Source organism: Schistocerca gregaria, chromosome 1, assembly GCF_023897955.1.
Source record: "Schistocerca gregaria isolate iqSchGreg1 chromosome 1, iqSchGreg1.2, whole genome shotgun sequence".
NCBI classification, from domain to species: Eukaryota; Metazoa; Arthropoda; class Insecta; order Orthoptera; family Acrididae; genus Schistocerca; species Schistocerca gregaria.
Genome location: NC_064920.1, coordinates 757,592,601 through 757,610,412, shown reverse-complemented (window position 1 = coordinate 757,610,412; position 17,812 = coordinate 757,592,601). Strand labels below are relative to the sequence as shown.

Sequence of the window (17,812 nt, the reverse complement as noted above, 5' to 3'; positions counted from 1 at the left end):
AAAAATAGTGCAATCCAGCCACATTCTATATCACAAACTGACAATAGAAGAGAACTTACGCATACAGAAACCAATGGCAGAAGGCAAACAAGTTTTAAATGAAAATGTCTGTAAAGGCACATTATTTAACACATGAAAGGAACTTTACAGAAAAGGCAACACAAACACCTAAAGACGTTTACACAAACAAACACATACACACACACACACACACACACACACACACACACACACACACACACTTACACACATAGAAAGAGAGAGATAAAAGTTAAAAGTAAACATATTTCAAACTATCAGTGCAGGATACCATACAGATGGTCCTGCAAAGCCATACAATGTAACATCACGGTAAGAAGAAATACTAACAAAAACTTCCTTTAGGCCTTACTTTGTTAGATCGGTTACAACCTAAAATATGTTCAATTTTTACAGTGTTCAATAAACAAAACCCACTAATTATGACACAGACGTGTGAAAAATGTTTCGGTAACAAAAAAAACAGTGTTTTTGGATAAAAGCTGGAACTTATATACAATAAAATGATGACGGAATGTAATAGAATTAAATCAGGTGATGCTGAGGGAATTATATTAGGAAAAGAGACACCTAAAGTAGTAGACGATTTTGCAATTTGGGCAGCATAATAACTGATGATGGCCGAAGTAGAAGGATATAAAATGTAGACTGGCAATGGCAAGAAAAGCTTTTCTGAAGAAGAGAAATTTCTTAACATCGAATGTAGATTTAAGTACTGAGAAGTCTTTTCTGAAAGTATTTCTGTAGAAGTTTTCGATGTATTATGGAAATGAAACATGGACGATAAGCATACAGACAAGATGAGAATAGAAATTTCGGAGACGTGGTGCTACAGAAAAATGCTAAAGATTAGGAGGACAGATCACGTAACTAATAAGGAGGTACTGAACAGAATTGGGGCGAAAAGAAAATTGTGACGCACCACAACTAGAAGGTTTCGGCTGATAGGATACATTCTGAGACATCAAGGGATTACCAGTTTATTACTAGAGGGAAATGTGAGGGGCAAAATTGTAGAGGGAGACCAAGAGATGAATGCAGTAAGCAGATTCAGAAGGATGTAACTTGCAGTATTATTCGGAGATGAAGAGCCTTGAACATCGTAGAGCAGCATGGAGAGGTGCATCAAATCAGTCTTCGGACTATAGATCACAACAACATGGTGAGGCAAAGGGCAGCACAACATAGTCCGAAACGTTGTCAGTCATTCAGACCTAGGAGTTATCTGCTTCTAAAAAAAAGTAGGTCCTCAGTTGTCTTGGACAGTCTGAATGCACCCTGTTCCAGCTCTCCACAAAAGAAAAATCCCAGGGAACTGTACCTGGGTCTTCCAAATGGAAGTATGACGCGCTGATCCCAGATACGGAGGCAGACAGTGCTGGTTTTAGACAAAATTAATTTCATTTTATTGTAGTTATTGTTTATAATATTTTGTTTCGTTACAAATAACTTTATGATTGCAACACTAATGGAATGCGGCATCGTGCCATCCCACTAACAAATGACCTGTGATAGAGATTCAAGAGGGGAGCTCTTGATGAAATGGCAATAAATAAATCTGCATTTATGCTTAGCAAGAGACTTTATTGTGTATGTCGGAAGGTACTTAGTGCAGTATTGTCATTTCCTCTTATTCTTTTTCCGGTCGCGAACGGTGAGAAGGAGAAGGGTTGTTGATAAGCCTCCGTGTAAGCTCGAATCATTCTACTGACCCCTTCATGGCATTTGTGTGAGATATAATTAGATGTACGCTCTCAAAATTTTAACAGTAAACCACACCGTGTTGCATAACACCTCTCTTGTAGCGTCTGCCAGTTGCGGTATCCGAACATTTTGATGCTTTCGTGCTTAAGAAACGTATATGAGACGAAACGCACTGCTCCTCTTTGGGTCCTCTCTATTTCCTTTTCAGTCTGATCTCGTAGGAGAACCAGATTGCCGAGTAACATTCAAGTATCGGTCGAACGTGGGTTGTGTAGCTACCGCCTTCGTGCGTGGACTGCACTTTCTGATGACTCTTCCAATGAGTCTGTTTGGGAACAGCACTACCTAAGAGCAGTTTTACGTTACCTTTCTACTTTAAATCGCATAATCCGAGGTATTTAATGGATGCGAAGGCTTCCAATAACTGCCCGGTAATCGTGTAGTTACTTCATAACGGGTCTTTCCGGCTGTTTACAGGCAGTACACTACATTTGTTTACGCTATCACCTGCCAGTCGCTAACCGAATAGTCGATTCACTATAGGTCGTGCAGCATTTGGCGCAATTTTTTAGCATTACGTATGTCGTACAACAGCATCATTATAAATACCGGGTGATCAAAAAGTCAATATAAATTTGGAAACTTAATAAACCACGGAATAATGTAGATAGAGAGGTAAAAATTGGCACACGTGCTTGAAATGACTTGGGGTTTTATTAGGGAAAAAAAAACGAAGTATTATTAGACGCGTGAAAGATCTCTTGTGCGCGCCGTTTGGTGGTGACCGTGTGCTCAGCCGCCACTTTCGTCATGCTTGGCCTCCCAGGTCCACAGAAGTCAGTCCGTGTGATTATTGCCTTTGGGGTTACCTGAAGTCGCAGATGTATCGTGATCGACCGACATCTCTAGGGATGCCGAAAGACAACATCCGACGCCAATGCCTCACCATAACTCAGGACAAGCTTTACAGTGCTATTCACAACATTATTCCTCGACTACAGCTATTGTTGAGGAATGATGGTGGACATATTGAGTGTTTCCTGTAAAGAACATCATCTTTGCTTTGTCTTACTTTGTTATGATAATTATTGCTATTCTGATCAGGTGAAGCGCCATCTGTCGGACATTTTTTGAACTTTTGTATTTTTTTTTGTTTCTAATAAAACCCCATGTCATTCCAAGCATTAGTGTCGATTTGTATCCCTCTATCTACATTATTCCGTGATATAGTCAGTTTTCAAATTTATACTGACTTTTTGATCACCCGGTACATACGTGGGCAACTCTGGGTAACCAGCCAGTAAACAGACAGAATGGTTTGGAGAGCAGCGTACGTACGGGAAAGAGGAAGGCGAGGTGCTCCCAGTCGCCGAGGTGGCTGCCGAAGACCTGCGTGAGGGCGTGCGGGCAGAGCGCGGCAGGCAGCGGCAGCGGCAGGCCTCCGGCGGCGCACAGCCGCTTGCCCTGGCTCCACGGGAAGAACAGCCACACCGACACCTGCAGCTGCAGCTGCGCAGGCGCACGCCCGCACCTGCGGCCCACCGCGTACACCGGCACCGGCTGGCGCCACGGCTCCCTTCCCGACGTCAGCTCACTCGCGTCTGTCCACACCACACACACCTCTACAGGATACGACTCTTCCCATACATACAGGGTGTTACAAAAAGATACGGCCAAACTTTCAGGAAACATTCCTCACACACAAAGAAAGAAAATATGTTATGTGGACATGTGTCCGGAAACGCTTACTTTCCATGTTAGAGGTCATTTTATTACTGCTCTTCAAATCACATTAATCATGGAATGGAAACACACAGCAACAGAACATACCAGCGTGACTTCAAACACTTTGTTACAGGAAATGTTCAAAATGTCCTCCGTTAGCGAGAATACATGCATCGACCCTCCGTCGCATGGAATCTCTGATGCGCTGATGCAGCCCTGGAGAATGGCGTATTGTATAACAGCCGTCCACAATACGAGCACGAAGAGGTTTCAAATGCCCCCATAAATGAAACTCAAGAGGGTTGAGGTCAGGAGAGCGTGGAGACCATGGAATTGGTCCGTCTCTACCAATCCATCGGTCACCGAATCTGTTGTTGAGAAGCGTACGAACACTTCGACTGAAATGTGCAGGAGCTCCATCGTGCATGAACCACATGTTATGTCGTACTTGTAAAGGCACATGTTCTGGCAGCACAGGTAGAGTATCCCGTATGAAATCATGATAACGTGCGCCATTGAGCGTAGCTGGAAGAAACTAAAAAGAGCACTAACATGGAAATTAAGCGTTTCCGGACACATGTCCACATAACATCTTTTCTTTATTTGTGTGTGAGGAATGTTTCCTGACCGAGCGAGGTGGCGCAGTGGCTAGCACACTGGACTCGCATTCGGGAGGACGACGGTTCAATCCCGCGTCCGCCCATCCTGATTTAGGTTTTCCGTGATTTCCCTAAATCGCTCCAGGAAAATGCCGGGATGGTTCCTCTGAAAGGGCACGGCCAACTTCCTTCCCCGTCCTTCCCTAATCCGATGAGACCGATGACCTCGCTGTCTGGTCATCCCCAAACAACCCAACCCAATGTTTCCTGAAAGTTTGGCCGTACCTTTTTGTAACATCCTGTATACGCACACATCTTAAAAATACAAGCAGCAGCCTTGTAGAAAGCTTGCTCGGCTCTAATGGACACGGCACAGGAAGCCTCCTTGGCAGATTAAGGCTGTTTGCCGGACCAGGACTCGAAACAAGAACCTCACTTTTCGATTTACTGACTGAACCATTTGGACACGAATCATTACCTAACATCACAGTGCGACTATTTTCCTCTCGTTTCTTCGAAACTTCAAAAAAACTGTCCTGGATACGTTGCTGAACTAGAACTCGTGGAAGAAAGGATGTTTCGCAAGAATGGCTTAGTCAAAGCCTGAGGAATGAACCCATGCTTTGTTAAGAAAACTTCTGGCACGTTAAATGAGTGCAGGACCACAACTCGATAGCCGGACCTATGTGAAATTTGAAAGGTAGCAGAGAGGTACTGGTGGAAGAGTGCCTATGAAGGGGTGTCGTAAATAATGCCTGGATAGCTCAGTTAGTAAGAGCAGTAACTGGAAGGAAGTGAGGAAGGAAGATTTGAGTATAGCGAACTGTCGACAGTGCGGTCATTAGAGACGGAGCAGAACCTCGGATTACGAAAGGATGGAGAAGGTAATCGGCCGTGCCCTTGTCAGGGGAACCATCACAACATTTGCCTCCAGTGATTTAACCATTTCAGACCCTGTGGCTACAATTGTGTACATTAACTTTTACTTCGTCTTAGCTGCAACAGAAGTACCTTTTTTCCTGAGGTACCTATCTGTGATCATTCAACATTTTCATTATGCACAAGTGCTGCCAACTGTAAGGCATTACTACGAAAATAATAGCAAGTCAATACAGCAGTGCGCAGCAGCTCTTTACCACCAGGATACACGGCTGTGGTTGGTTCGCAATAACTATTTATTACAATACAAAATAGTCCGTATTTGTTATTTTAGTCCATAAAATGAAGCCATGCGTTCAAAGTATGTTTTGAAAACGAGTACATACTCATGTAAAAATCTTGCATCTAAAATGACTTTTAAAAAAAATCAGCTAAGAGCAGAGCACTACAACACAGAAAACACTCCAGAAAAAAATTTGGGTCTGAAAGGGTTAAGGACAGCATGGAAAATCTAAACCCGGATGTTCGGGCGACGATTTGAACCGGCGTCCTTCCGAATGCCAGCCCAGCGTAAGAGCCGTAACTCACTATTGGAAACGTCCCAAGGCTGAATCCTGGTCTAGCATACAGATTTAATCTGTCACTAAGTAAGCTGAAACTAAACAACTCCGTAAAGCTAAAATAACTTCCACATATTGATGATCTTATTTTTTAAGAGAATACGATTTATGAAAGGGAATTTACCAATTAAATGCAATATGTCAGAACATAGCTTGAAAATACCAGGTAGTAAATTTAAGTTAATGGCGTTTTGTGGAAAATATTCGGTGAGAACTACAATAGGGTATAGTAATAATGAAATGAAAAAAAAATTGAGCAAGTAAAATATTTCAACTATCTTGCATATAAAATATTGTATGAACACGAAGAAGATATGCAGATTAATTTGAACAGACTTGGAAGTGTCTGTAGAACAATTCATACGACTTCAAAGCACAAAACATGGAAACAAAGGCGACTCAGATTTCATAAAACAGTTGCACTACCAACCCTTTATATGGAAGGGAATGGTGGGTACTAAATGAACGACAAGAAAAACAAATCGAGCACAACGGATAGGAATGACATTTTATAGAACGGTGAAGGAATGTAAAAGAATAGCTGAAGTACCAAAAGCAGATATTCTCAAGAAGTTAAAAATTCTGAGTGTGAGACAAAAATGGTTGACAACAAACAGAAAAGGAATGAACATCATCAAGGAATGTATCTAGAGAGATTATTACATTAGATAGACAACTTTAAACCAAAAGGGGAAAGAGATCCAGGAAGACCGAGAAAAAGATGGGAACCGTAACAGGCCACAGTTGACCTAATACGGAAAACACATACGAAGAATAAGATTAAGTTTCAAAACAGCACCCAGTCCGCTGCTGGGCGAAAGAGACACGCTACAGGCATGGCACGCCTTACAACTTGCGTCAACGCTTCGCATTCGTTCCATCTCATAATGCGTTGCAACGTTCTGCTTAGGTATTTAATGGATGCGACTGTGTCTCAAGCAGCACACTGCTGAAGCTGTATTTGTACAAAACTGAACGTTTTTTTCCTATTCATCGGCACTAATTTAGGAGGTGCGCCTGAAAAATTCGGCGAATGTTCTCAGAAAATAAGGGAAACGAGAACTTTACTGGTCTTTAAAATAAACACCTTGAGCTACAGCACACTTCTTGCATCGGTTTGAAAGATGTTGGCAACTGTCAGCAGACGCTTCTTATGGAATCGCTCGAAGCACCGTGGTCTCACGCGTTCTTGGATATCCTCAACGTCTGCGAATATTCTTGAAAATAATGATTACACTGTCTTTGCTTATCTTCTGCCCTTCTTCTCTCATACTCGAAGACAGTCATCGATCATCCGCAGGCGCCATCGCACCAGTGCCATTGCAAAATGGAGGGCAAAATGGAGCAACGCGTTAATATGAAGTTTTTTTTCAAATTAGGGAAACCGTGGCGGAGCTTGGAGGAATGTTGCTGCAAATGTGTGTTGCTGAAACAATGAGTAAAACGTGTATGCCAGAGTGGTTTAAACTGTTTAAAGGGGGATAGGCGGACGTCGAGAATGAACCGCGTTCGGGTCAACAACCAACCTGGACAGAATCGAAAAAAGGCTACGGATGCTTGCGGATGATCGGCCGCTGTTGTTGTGAACGAGAGCAAAAGAGCTGAAGGTAAATAAAAACAGTGTAAGCGCTATTCTTCTCGAACATTCGCAGACGGTGCGAACATCCAAAAACGGGTGACCGCAGTTTCCAACAGCTTTACAACAGATTTCAGAAGTATGTTGTAGCTAATGAGGGTTACCTTGAAGAGCAGTAAAGGGATTTTGTTTGCATCTCTTGTCCCCTTCATTTTCTGAGACCGTTCACCGAACTTTTCAGACACGCCTTGTGTATTTTTCTACATCTATAGCAAGCTGGCGTTTACCATGTAACGCAGTGACTTTGTCAGGCACAAAACACACGTAGCAAGGTCACAGCATCTGTCTAGACCAGCCCTCACCACAAAAGAAGGGAGGACACTGCGATTTGAACTCCATTAAAATTCTGAGTAAACGGATAGTTATCTCAGACCAATACATTAATTAATTAGCAATTCATCAAACTTAATTACTGAATTAATACTACTAAATTACTTTTCACAAGTCCACAGCCACTAACAACATATTGTCTTTACAGAGGACCATCAGTTGTAGAGGTAGGACAAATTTAACATTCCCAGTTTAATTAATATAGAAGACAACCAATATGGCGAAATCTAGCTCGGTTTTATGCAGTTGTTTCGAACTGTCGTTGAAGCCACGCGATGGCGAAAGCACTGACAGTTCCCACGCGTTCTGAGAATTGGCGCCATTTCAGGTCACCCACCTTGAGGGCCGCAACTCAGCCACTCCAGGCCACCAAGACAACATGAATGGCTCTACCTCTCACCCCTGTTAGGTTGGCTACAACGTGCACCACGGAGGTGCACTGTAACTTATCACCCGGGTCATTAAATAACCTGGGGAGCAGCTCTGCGGCCCATTCCGTTACAGTTTCTAGAGATGTCAACATCACGAGGCAGTTATCGCCATTCGGAGTAGGTATTAAGGTCCATGGAGAAGAAATAAAAACTTTGAGGTTCGCCGATGACATCGTAATTCTGTCAGAGACAGCAAAGGACGTGGAAGAGCAGTTGAACGGAATGGACAATGTCTTGAAAGGAGGATATAAGATGACCACCAACAAAAGCAAAACGAGGATAATGGAATGTAGTCGAATTAAGTCGGGTGATGCTGAGGGAATTGGATTAGGAAGTGAGACACTTAAAGTAGTAAAGGAGTTTTGCTATTTGGGGAGTAAAATAACTGATGATGGTCGAAGTAGAGAGGATATAAAATGTAGACTGGCAATGACAAGGAAAGCGTTTCTGAAGAAGAGAAGTTTGTTAACATCGAGTATAGATTTAAGTGTCAGGAAGTCATTTCTGAAAGTATTTGTATGGAGTGTAGCCATGTATGGAAGTGAATCATGGACGATAAATAGTTTGGACAAGAAGAGAATAGAAGCTTTCGAAATGTGGTGCTACAGAAGAATGCTGAAGATTAGGTGGATAGATCACATAACTAATGAGGAGGTATTGAATCGTATTGGGGAGAAGAGAAGTTTGTGGCACAACTTGACCAGAAGAAGCGATTGGTTCGTAGGACATGTTCTGAGGCATCAAGGGATCACCAATTTAGTATTGGAGGGCAGCGTGGAGGGTAAAAATTGTAGAGGGAGACCAAGAGATGAATACACTAAGCAGATTCAGAAGGATGTAGGTTGCAGTAGGTACTGGGAGATGAAGAAGCTTGTACAGGATAGAGTAGCATGGAAAGCTGCATCAAACCAGTTTGAGGACTGAAGACAATAACAACAACAACAACAGTCACTAGTGGTACCCATTACCTTGGGAACAGCCTACGTTAGTCATCTGCGAACCACTCGTGATGGTGGCCGAGCGGTTCTAGGCGCTTAAGTCTGGAACCGCGCGACCGCTACGTCGCAGGTTCGAATCCTGCCTCGGGAATTGATGTGTGTGATATCCTTAGGTTAGTAAGTAGTTCTAAGTTCTAGGGGACTGATGACCTCAGTCTCAAAGCGCTAAGAGCCGTTTTAATCCATTTGAACCACTCCTGATGTTTGGAGTTACAATTACAATAGTTGAGCTATATCTGCGCCGCAAAATACTGGCGCCACCCACCGACGTGTAGCATGGCACGTTGCTTTGACCGATTCCTGTTAGTGCTAGCGTAAGCGTGACCCATGGCTAGTTTCTTCTGTTATAGTAATACCCGATACTTCATTTCTGTGCCCTCTCTGTGAACTGGTCTTTATTCTGAAGACGGATTTTTGTGTAAAGTCGTGTACTTTCAGCTTGTCCTACAGCAAGTCTATTGTTCGCCCAGCGGCTACACTCTGTGAGTAATAATTTATGGAAACTTGTCATTGGGCTACCTCTCCTTTGTGTGTTCATTCTTGAATATATAGTTCTCCAGATTATCCCGAATGTCACTGTCTATAGCTTCCCTACTGCCCCTTATGTAGATCATTTCCTTTCTGGATGACGAAAGACCTGCTCTAAGAAACGAAGTCCAATGCCTGACATAGAAGGTCCGTAGGTGAGTATTCTGCTAGTTGCTCCTTTGCTACTCTGCTACAGTTACTGTCACCAACTCCCAAAGGTTTCAGTCATATCACATAGAATTTATTCCTAAGTTATCTTTTATCGTCCTACATTCACTCCAGCCTACCAGTCTCCAACCAGCTACCTTCAAGAAGTGACACAAGTGTTGCAGGCATGTAAGAAGTTCCTTAAATCCTTAAATTTGCTTTCAAACCACAACCAATGCAAGAGTGTATTAGTGCTTGTGGAGTCACAGCTCATGGTAATGTTGATGATGGAAATCAATTCTGAAAGCGGAGAGACTTAATCTTTTAATACTCGTTATATGATGTTTGTCTCCGTAAAGTATGATACATATAGAACTGGTGCGCAACGACGCAGCACTTTCCACTTCCTCCAGACTTACTGAGGAGAGACTCCCTGGGCAGCAGGTAGAAGCCCCTGGAAGCGGTGCCTTGCGGCAGCTGGTCCTCCGGCAGCGCCCCCAGCTTGGGGTGCCAGGCGCGCATCCTGCCCAGGAACGCCTCTGCAGACGACGGCAAGAAGCGCTCCTGCTGTGACAGCCGCACAACCGGAGACCACCGCTCCGCCAGCCGGACAGCTACGCACGCAACAACGTATTAGCACCTCGGCCACAAACCGGCAAGAAACAGCATTTCATTACCATGATTTACTTAGGACATACAGGGGATGGACAAAAACGTGAAAAAATCAAAAACTCGTTATCATGCCTAATACGGAGTTAGTAGTAAGTGGACCCGTTGAGCGCAGTCGCAGATAGTTTAGTGATGTTCTTCATCTTCTTACAAAATCTTACTTTCTTACAAACTATTATTTTCTTATAAACTCTTAATTTCTTACAAACTTTTCTGATAAACTGCTAGGCTGCACACATGAGGATGAAATAAAACCATGCCGATAGCTTGTGAGGAGTTATAGAGGGTGTCTTCAGGAATTTACTGATGGTAAGACCACAGGTGTAGAAATATTATCCAACGACACTACAAAATGTCGAAGTTAAGGCGTTAACGTCTGTCGGTAGTCTAGCCTTTCGGCTGCAAAAATATGCTATTCGATTCCCAGAGATTTTTCTTCATTGGAATTACACTGATGAGTCAGAACATTATGATCTATGCCCACCACGAGATAGAATGCTACATGTGTAAGTGCAGTGACGTGACGCGGTGACGAAAATATGCAGGAACTTTCCTCACACATGGAGAAATAAAACATTTTATACGGACGCGGGTCCAGAAACGCTTTACTTCCATGTTAGAGTTTAGTTTCTACAACTCTTCACTACATTAATAATCTACTGCGACATCCGTGAACAGCACATTTGCACTAAAGTGAGGGTTGATACTTTATTGATTGAAACATTCGCAGAGGTGTACCTGTGAAGAAGAGTCAGCCGCTCTCAGAGCCTGCACACGCTGTGCATTGTACAGCTACAGTGTTTCTCATGTAGCACTCTCATTACAGTCGTGTGGTAAACATTACTTGTTGCAGCTAATTGTCTTACGCTGTCACTAGGGAGGGTTATCGTCCACTGCACGAAAAACTTCCTTCTCCAGCTGACGAGTCCTCTTCTTGCTCGGTGTCCCCCCAGTCGCCAGTAATAGGCTTAAACTTGCCGTGCTCCCTAACACTACGGTCCATTGCTTCAACGTCCGCTTGTCGGGGCACTGACGTTCTAGCTGAGCGCCACCACCATTACTGTCTGCTAATCCCTACAATAAATGGGCATTTGTCAACTCAGCGTTTGAGTGCACTTCCACTGCACTGTAGCAGAAACCAAGACCGTGATGAACACCAAGCACTTGATGCTACATGCTTACACAGTTCGTGATGATGACTGAACAGTTGATGCTACGTGCTTGAGTCTAGTAGAGCAATGATGTGAATCACATGCCAACATTACATTTTTATCAATTGGAACAACAAAGACTGAGAGGTTCCATGCCCTCTTTTGCATGTCTCCTCTCATTTTCATCAATTTTATTAATGTTCTATGTCATTGCACGGCAGTAATAGACTGAATAAGGTTATTGTAATGAGAGTATTTGTACGGAGAGCTCCAAAGAATACTTTCCACTTGATTCCTGTACATGTTGGGTTACTTCCCTGGGTGGCTAGTGTGAGGCAAGCATCAGAGCACGCGGCACACGGCATTTCCGGTTGGGGGCTGCACTTCCCTGACTTCTGAGGAGTTCATACAATAGGCTTAAGCGCCTGGCGGAACGACTGACGTCGAGTTTCGCCTATTGTATGCAGGGCTAAACGACCTGCGAGACGTCTGAGTGTCGCCGCAATTTACGTGTTTACCGTTTTGGCACGAGCAGAACGAAGATTCCTGGAACAGACTGACTGCATTGTCATCTTGATTCTGAGAATACTTCTGGGTGCGACTGTCTGGCGCCGAATGGCCGGTGGTCTGGGCAGGTTGTTTTCGTAGCCGGTCAAACGGCAATAGCAGAGATATGACGGGCCGACCTATACTGGGGCTAGTTGACGTCATAAAGCCCTGCTCGAAATTGGAGGGAACGGGCGCTATTGGCGCAAATGATGTTCTGAGAGAGTGTAAGGGAGTTTTGGAATCAGAACTGAATGCTGATTTGCGGTTTTCGAAGAGAGTAGCGAGTAGAGAAATGTTGGCTTCGCTCTTGGGTTGCGCGGGCACAAAGAATTTGGGATCTGATCTTCGTCGGAGTCGGACGGTCTTGAATCTTGGTCGCTCTTTTTCGGATGAACTTAGAATTCTCGGACAGCTTGAGGCCAGGGGTTAACACAGAGTTGCTGCACTGCAGAAGTCGGCGCCTGCATCATCAGGATGCTGCCTACCGACGACGTGCTGCAGATTTCAGTACTGATACAGTATTTTGCGGCTCCGGCATTGTAGGATCTTGTCAATTTTATACTGAATCCTTCAGCAGCACGCGCGCTCGCTTTGCTACAAGTCCACCTTGTTTGTTTCCCCATGTGATCCCATTTGAGCTCTCACTACTAATTGCGATACTGCTATGTAGTCGGAAGATTAATATTTGATTCATTACGACCTCCAGTCATTATCGTCACTCTATTGCATCACAGAGAGTAGGAGCCCCTTGTTCTCGAGCCAGTTCTTGTTCTCACAATAGTTCAGCCTATCCTTTAACTTTATGTGTGTGTCGACAATCATGTGCATTTATGTTCTGATGTGTAGTAAATCTCATTGTAATATTTAATCCGCATATTATTTCGTAGGTATATGCAGAATCCCATTTCCTGTTGTTTATTATGATAAAGTTCTATTTTTCGAGTAGATTACGATTTTTATTAAATTACTGTGAGTGTGCACTCCTTAGTTTACCAACTAGCAGGGTCCAGCATAATTTCCTTCCGTTACCGTTGTGAGCATAATTAATTAGCTGGTAAATAAGGAGGGGCTCGAGTGCATGTGTCGTCCTTATACAAAATTCGCCAGAGTTAAAGAGGTACAAACTCTTCTCCATTCCGCACCTCGCAAGACTGGCAGTGAACCTAAGAATAACAACCAATTGCATATTCTAATCAAACGTAACCAACAGTGTATTTTGAACATTTCATGTAAGAAAAAGTCTGTTTCTGCTTGTTTCCCGTCGTTAATGCGATTAAGAAGTGACGTAGAAAATTAGTTCTGACATGGAAATAAGGCGTTTCCACACCCATATCCATACAACACATTTCTCTATGTGTGAAAATGTTTTCTTAAATTGCCAATAACGTTTTGTTACCCCCTTTACTAGAGGACCAGAGGCGAATGGCGAATCACTCTAGTTAAGATACGAGCAGCCTTCGAGAAAATCAACTGAAATAAGGCATTTCGACAAAGGGCAGATTGTTAAGGACCGGCGCTTGGTAACGAACATCTCGAAAACGGTGAGGCTGATCGGCTGTTGGCGTGCTGCTGCCTTGAGTGTCTATGGAAAGAGGTCGGAGGGCGGCGAAGCCATGATTAAGAGACAAGACGTTGGGGGTCCACACCTCATTACAGAACATGGAGGTCGCTGGTTAGCCCACGCTGTAAACATCTACATCTACATTTACGTGATTACTCTGCTACTCACAATGAAGTGCCTGCCAGAGGGTTCAATGAACCACCTTCACGCTATGACCCTTCCGTTCCACTCTCGAACGGCACACAGGAAAAACGAGCACTTAAATTTTTCTGTGCGAGCCCTGATTTCTCTTATTTTGTCGTGATGATCATTTCTCCCCATGTTGGTGGGTGCCAACAGAATGTTTTCGCAATTTCATGAGGAGATCCCGTAACGACGAAAAACGCCTTTGTTTTAATGATTGCCACTCCAATTCACGCATCAGATCTGTGACACTATCTCCCCTATTTTGCGATAATACAAAATGAGCTGCCCTTCTTTGTACTCTTTCAATGTCATCCGTCAGTCCCACGTGATGCAGATCCCACACCGCACAGCAATACTCCAGAATAGGGCGGACAAGCGTAGTGTAAGCAGTCGCTTTGGTAGGCCTGTTGCACCTTCTACGTATACTGCCAATGAATCGCAGTCTTTGGTTTGCTCCAACCACATTATTATCTATGTGATCGCTACAATTTAGGTTATTTGTAATTGTAATCCCTAAGTATTTAGCTGAATTTACAGCCTTCAGATTTTTGGTACTTACCGCGTAATATAAATTTAGCTGATTTCTTTTAGTACTCATGTTATGAAACGTCCCCTTAGAAAAATTGTACACGACTGTGCTTAAACTGAAACACAATATTGTTTAGCCCAACGCAATCTGATTTTCAATAATCCCTACAAAAGAATGGCCCTGACTAAATTAACCTAGACGTTTCACAAATCACTTACCTCACAAAAATCTTCGTTACTCATGCTACTGCAATATAGCGAGTGCCACTACTGCCATCTAAATAAAAGATTCAAATTACTGAAGGCACTAACTACTGATAGGCATAGTTAGCAAATGAAAGATTTTGATAGAGAACAAACAATGTATTTACCTTACTAGTGTTCAAAAGTCATAATATATATAGCAGTTCATGACAGCCAGTCTTACAAAGTTACTGTCTCTGTCCAGATCATCCGCTCTCACAACTCCGCCATCTCTCTCCCCACATCCACCACTGCTGGCAGCTCACCTCCAACTGCGCAACGCTACGCGCTGTTAACATCCAGCTGCCCAACACTACAATGGCAGACAACAATGCAAACTAGCCACAGACTGCACACAGCACAGCCAGTGATTTTTCATATAGAGCGCTACGTGGTGTTACCATTAAAGAAACCTAAACAGCCTACTTACATAGCACCCATGCTCCCCACCAAAAATTTTACTAATTGTTTTGGGCAGTGGCCAATACATATTTGAAAAAGTTTTTCACAATTACAATAACAAAGAAATCAAACGCACACACTTATTGATACAATGTTGGTCAAAAGCTAAAATTTTCTCACAGTCCATAAAGACAGTCCTGATAATTCATCACAGTAAAATTGCAGTGTTTTTTTTTCTCAAAGACTGAGCAGTAAAAGAAAATGCACACAGAAGTAGTGGATTTCCATGCGGTCTTGAAGAAGTAGTGTTGTCCTTCCAACGGAAAGACAGTGCTGACTCTTAACATGCAGACAGATAATGGGCCACAACAGAGCAAACCCACAGCAGAGTCAGTCGAAGTTTTGAAGAATATTTGTAGGTAGGTCATCAAAGATCAGACCCACTGTAGTTCTGGTAGAGAGTATGGTATTGGTGAGTCATCAAAGGTGCAGACCCAGTGCAGTCCTTGTAGAAATAATGGTATTGGTGAGTCATCAAAGATGCAGACCCACTGTAGTCCTTGTAGAGACGGCCAGCAGCCAACTGTTGCGACTCTGCAGGTGCACGATCACCATCGAAGAGTCTTGCGGACAATATAGCAAGTCCATAAACCACCACTTGTGCACTCACAATTTTTTTTTTGAAATGTCCTTAGAACCAGCAATGCTGTTAACCAGTCCCTTGCCGACTTCAATACATGTGGGAACACTAACAGTCCTCTTTTTTTTTTTTTACATATTGTGCATGTACTATGACCAACAGAAATTTGTGCAGTGAAATGAATGCTTACAAGTTACTTAATTTGCTGAACTGGTGTCAATTACAATATTATAACATGAGAATACAAAAACAAAGGTACGAAATATATCATTAAAGAACATAACAATACAGATAACATTTGTGACAATACAGGCTTTACAAAAGAATAGAAATAAACCAATATAAAATCCTAAACAGCCTACTGACAATGTGAATAACTTCACACTTTTCTTTATTCAGGGTCAACTGCCACTTCCCGCGCCATACACATATCTTATCTAACTCATTTTATAACCAGGACAGACGGTGAACTTTGACAGATCTGACGTCAGAATACAATGCTGTTACACACAAAAGTGTTTTGAAGCACATCATACATCCCAATGGTCTCCAAAGCAGACGACTCATACATGTTCTCTTGTTGACCTGGTAACATCGTCATTTACGACTCCTACAGCAAAGGGATGATTGAGAATGGACCATAGGTCCATGGAAACGTATCGCCTGGTCGGATAAAACCCATTTCTTGTTACACAAGGTCGATTGTCGTGTCCAGATACGCCAGCATCCAAGGGGACGTCTGCTCGAAACATGCACCGCATCATGGACGCATGCCAGTAGGGACAGTGTTATGCTATATTGTACATCCATTTGGATTACTACGGCTGTGTTCGTGATCATTATCGCGGACAACCTACATCCTTCCGTGCTTCATGTCCCTGACAGCTATATCATCTTTCTCAAGAACAACTGTCTGTGTCAGAAGGCTAGAATCGTGCTATAGTGGCTTGAGGAGCGTGATAGTGAACTAACTTTGACGTACTGGCCACGAAATTTGCCTGGTCTGAACGCGATGGAGCGCAGGTCGGAAGCTATCGTGCGCCAGTCTTCCGACCACAAACCACTGGCCCCTAACTTCCAGGAACTGTGTGACCTGTGTGTCGTGACCTGGTGCCACGTACCTCCGGAAACCTACCAACAACTTCTCGAGACTATGCCAAGCAGACTCGCTGTTGTATTGCTTTCCAAAAGTGAACAAATTCATTACTAAGCAGGTGCTCATAACAGAGGGTGTCCGGGAAGTAGGGACGAATATTAAAGTGCTATAGAATATACAAAATTTGTTGAAAATAGCATTAAGTAACTTCTTCCATTTATGCATGTAAAATTAAATTCTCCATTTGACCACCAAAGGACGCGCGGCAACGAGCAGTGCGTTCAATGAAGTTCTCGATGACGCATTCATAGCCCTTTTTATTTCATCCTTCAGTTATTGTTTGTGGTTTGTTCACGTACACTTTTCATTTCGCAAATCCCCACAAAAAAGTCACAAGGCGTAAGATCGCATGATTTGGCAGGCCATTCCTGGTTGCCGCGCAAAGAGATAATTTTTTGAGGTAGCTTTTCATTCAGCAGAGCAATGTTTTGATACAATACTTTTTACTGATACAATACCTTGCATTGTATCAAAACAAGTGGTGTGTGCTAGAAATCTTTTCTGTGACAAATGTAAAGTGTTCAGCAAGAAGAAATTTACTTGTGCAACGATATGAATGCTGTGGGAATATATTCACATCTGTTGGACGCATGTAATGAAAACAAACACTCCAAACCGACATTTCAAATAAGTCACATGCAATGAAAGTCTGTAACGCAACCATCTGTGTGGCATGCTTATAATTATGTATTATTTATATGTTAGGACAATTAATCTGTAAAAAAGTGTTGTAATGCAAGCATGAAAACCATCTGAAGATGAATCACAACGATTCGAAACCGGTAACGGTACCCTTTGAATAAAGGAACTGAAAGTAAATTTGTGGCTGGTTGCTGTCTCAACACCATTAACATTGATATTGTACACTATAATTTTATTCTGGTCTTCGAAATAGTTTTAGAGCTTCAAATGACTCCACTCCACCACTGAACCCAGAAAAATTCACAACATATTCATAAATATGATTGCTTCCTTCAAAACTACGACAGTATCTGTCAAACATTCAACCTCTGCTATCTTTCTGTTTTCGAGGTGTATAACTGTGGCAACAGCAGCCAGTGATGGATGACCACACCACCAACGAAACCATC

General features: G+C 42.9%; 1 protein-coding gene across 1 annotated transcript in view; it reads right to left on the bottom strand.

The window, feature by feature from the left end:
• Window positions 1-17,812, bottom strand: part of LOC126272944 (uncharacterized) — a 135,339-nt gene that overhangs the window by 59,746 nt on the left and 57,781 nt on the right. Inside the window, exons 2-3 of the mRNA XM_049976285.1 lie at window positions 10,056-10,250; window positions 3,082-3,344 (exon numbers count right to left, since the gene is read on the bottom strand). Of these exons, the coding sequence (XP_049832242.1) occupies window positions 3,082-3,344; window positions 10,056-10,250 (458 nt within the window). The remainder of the gene's footprint in view (window positions 1-3,081; window positions 3,345-10,055; window positions 10,251-17,812) is intronic.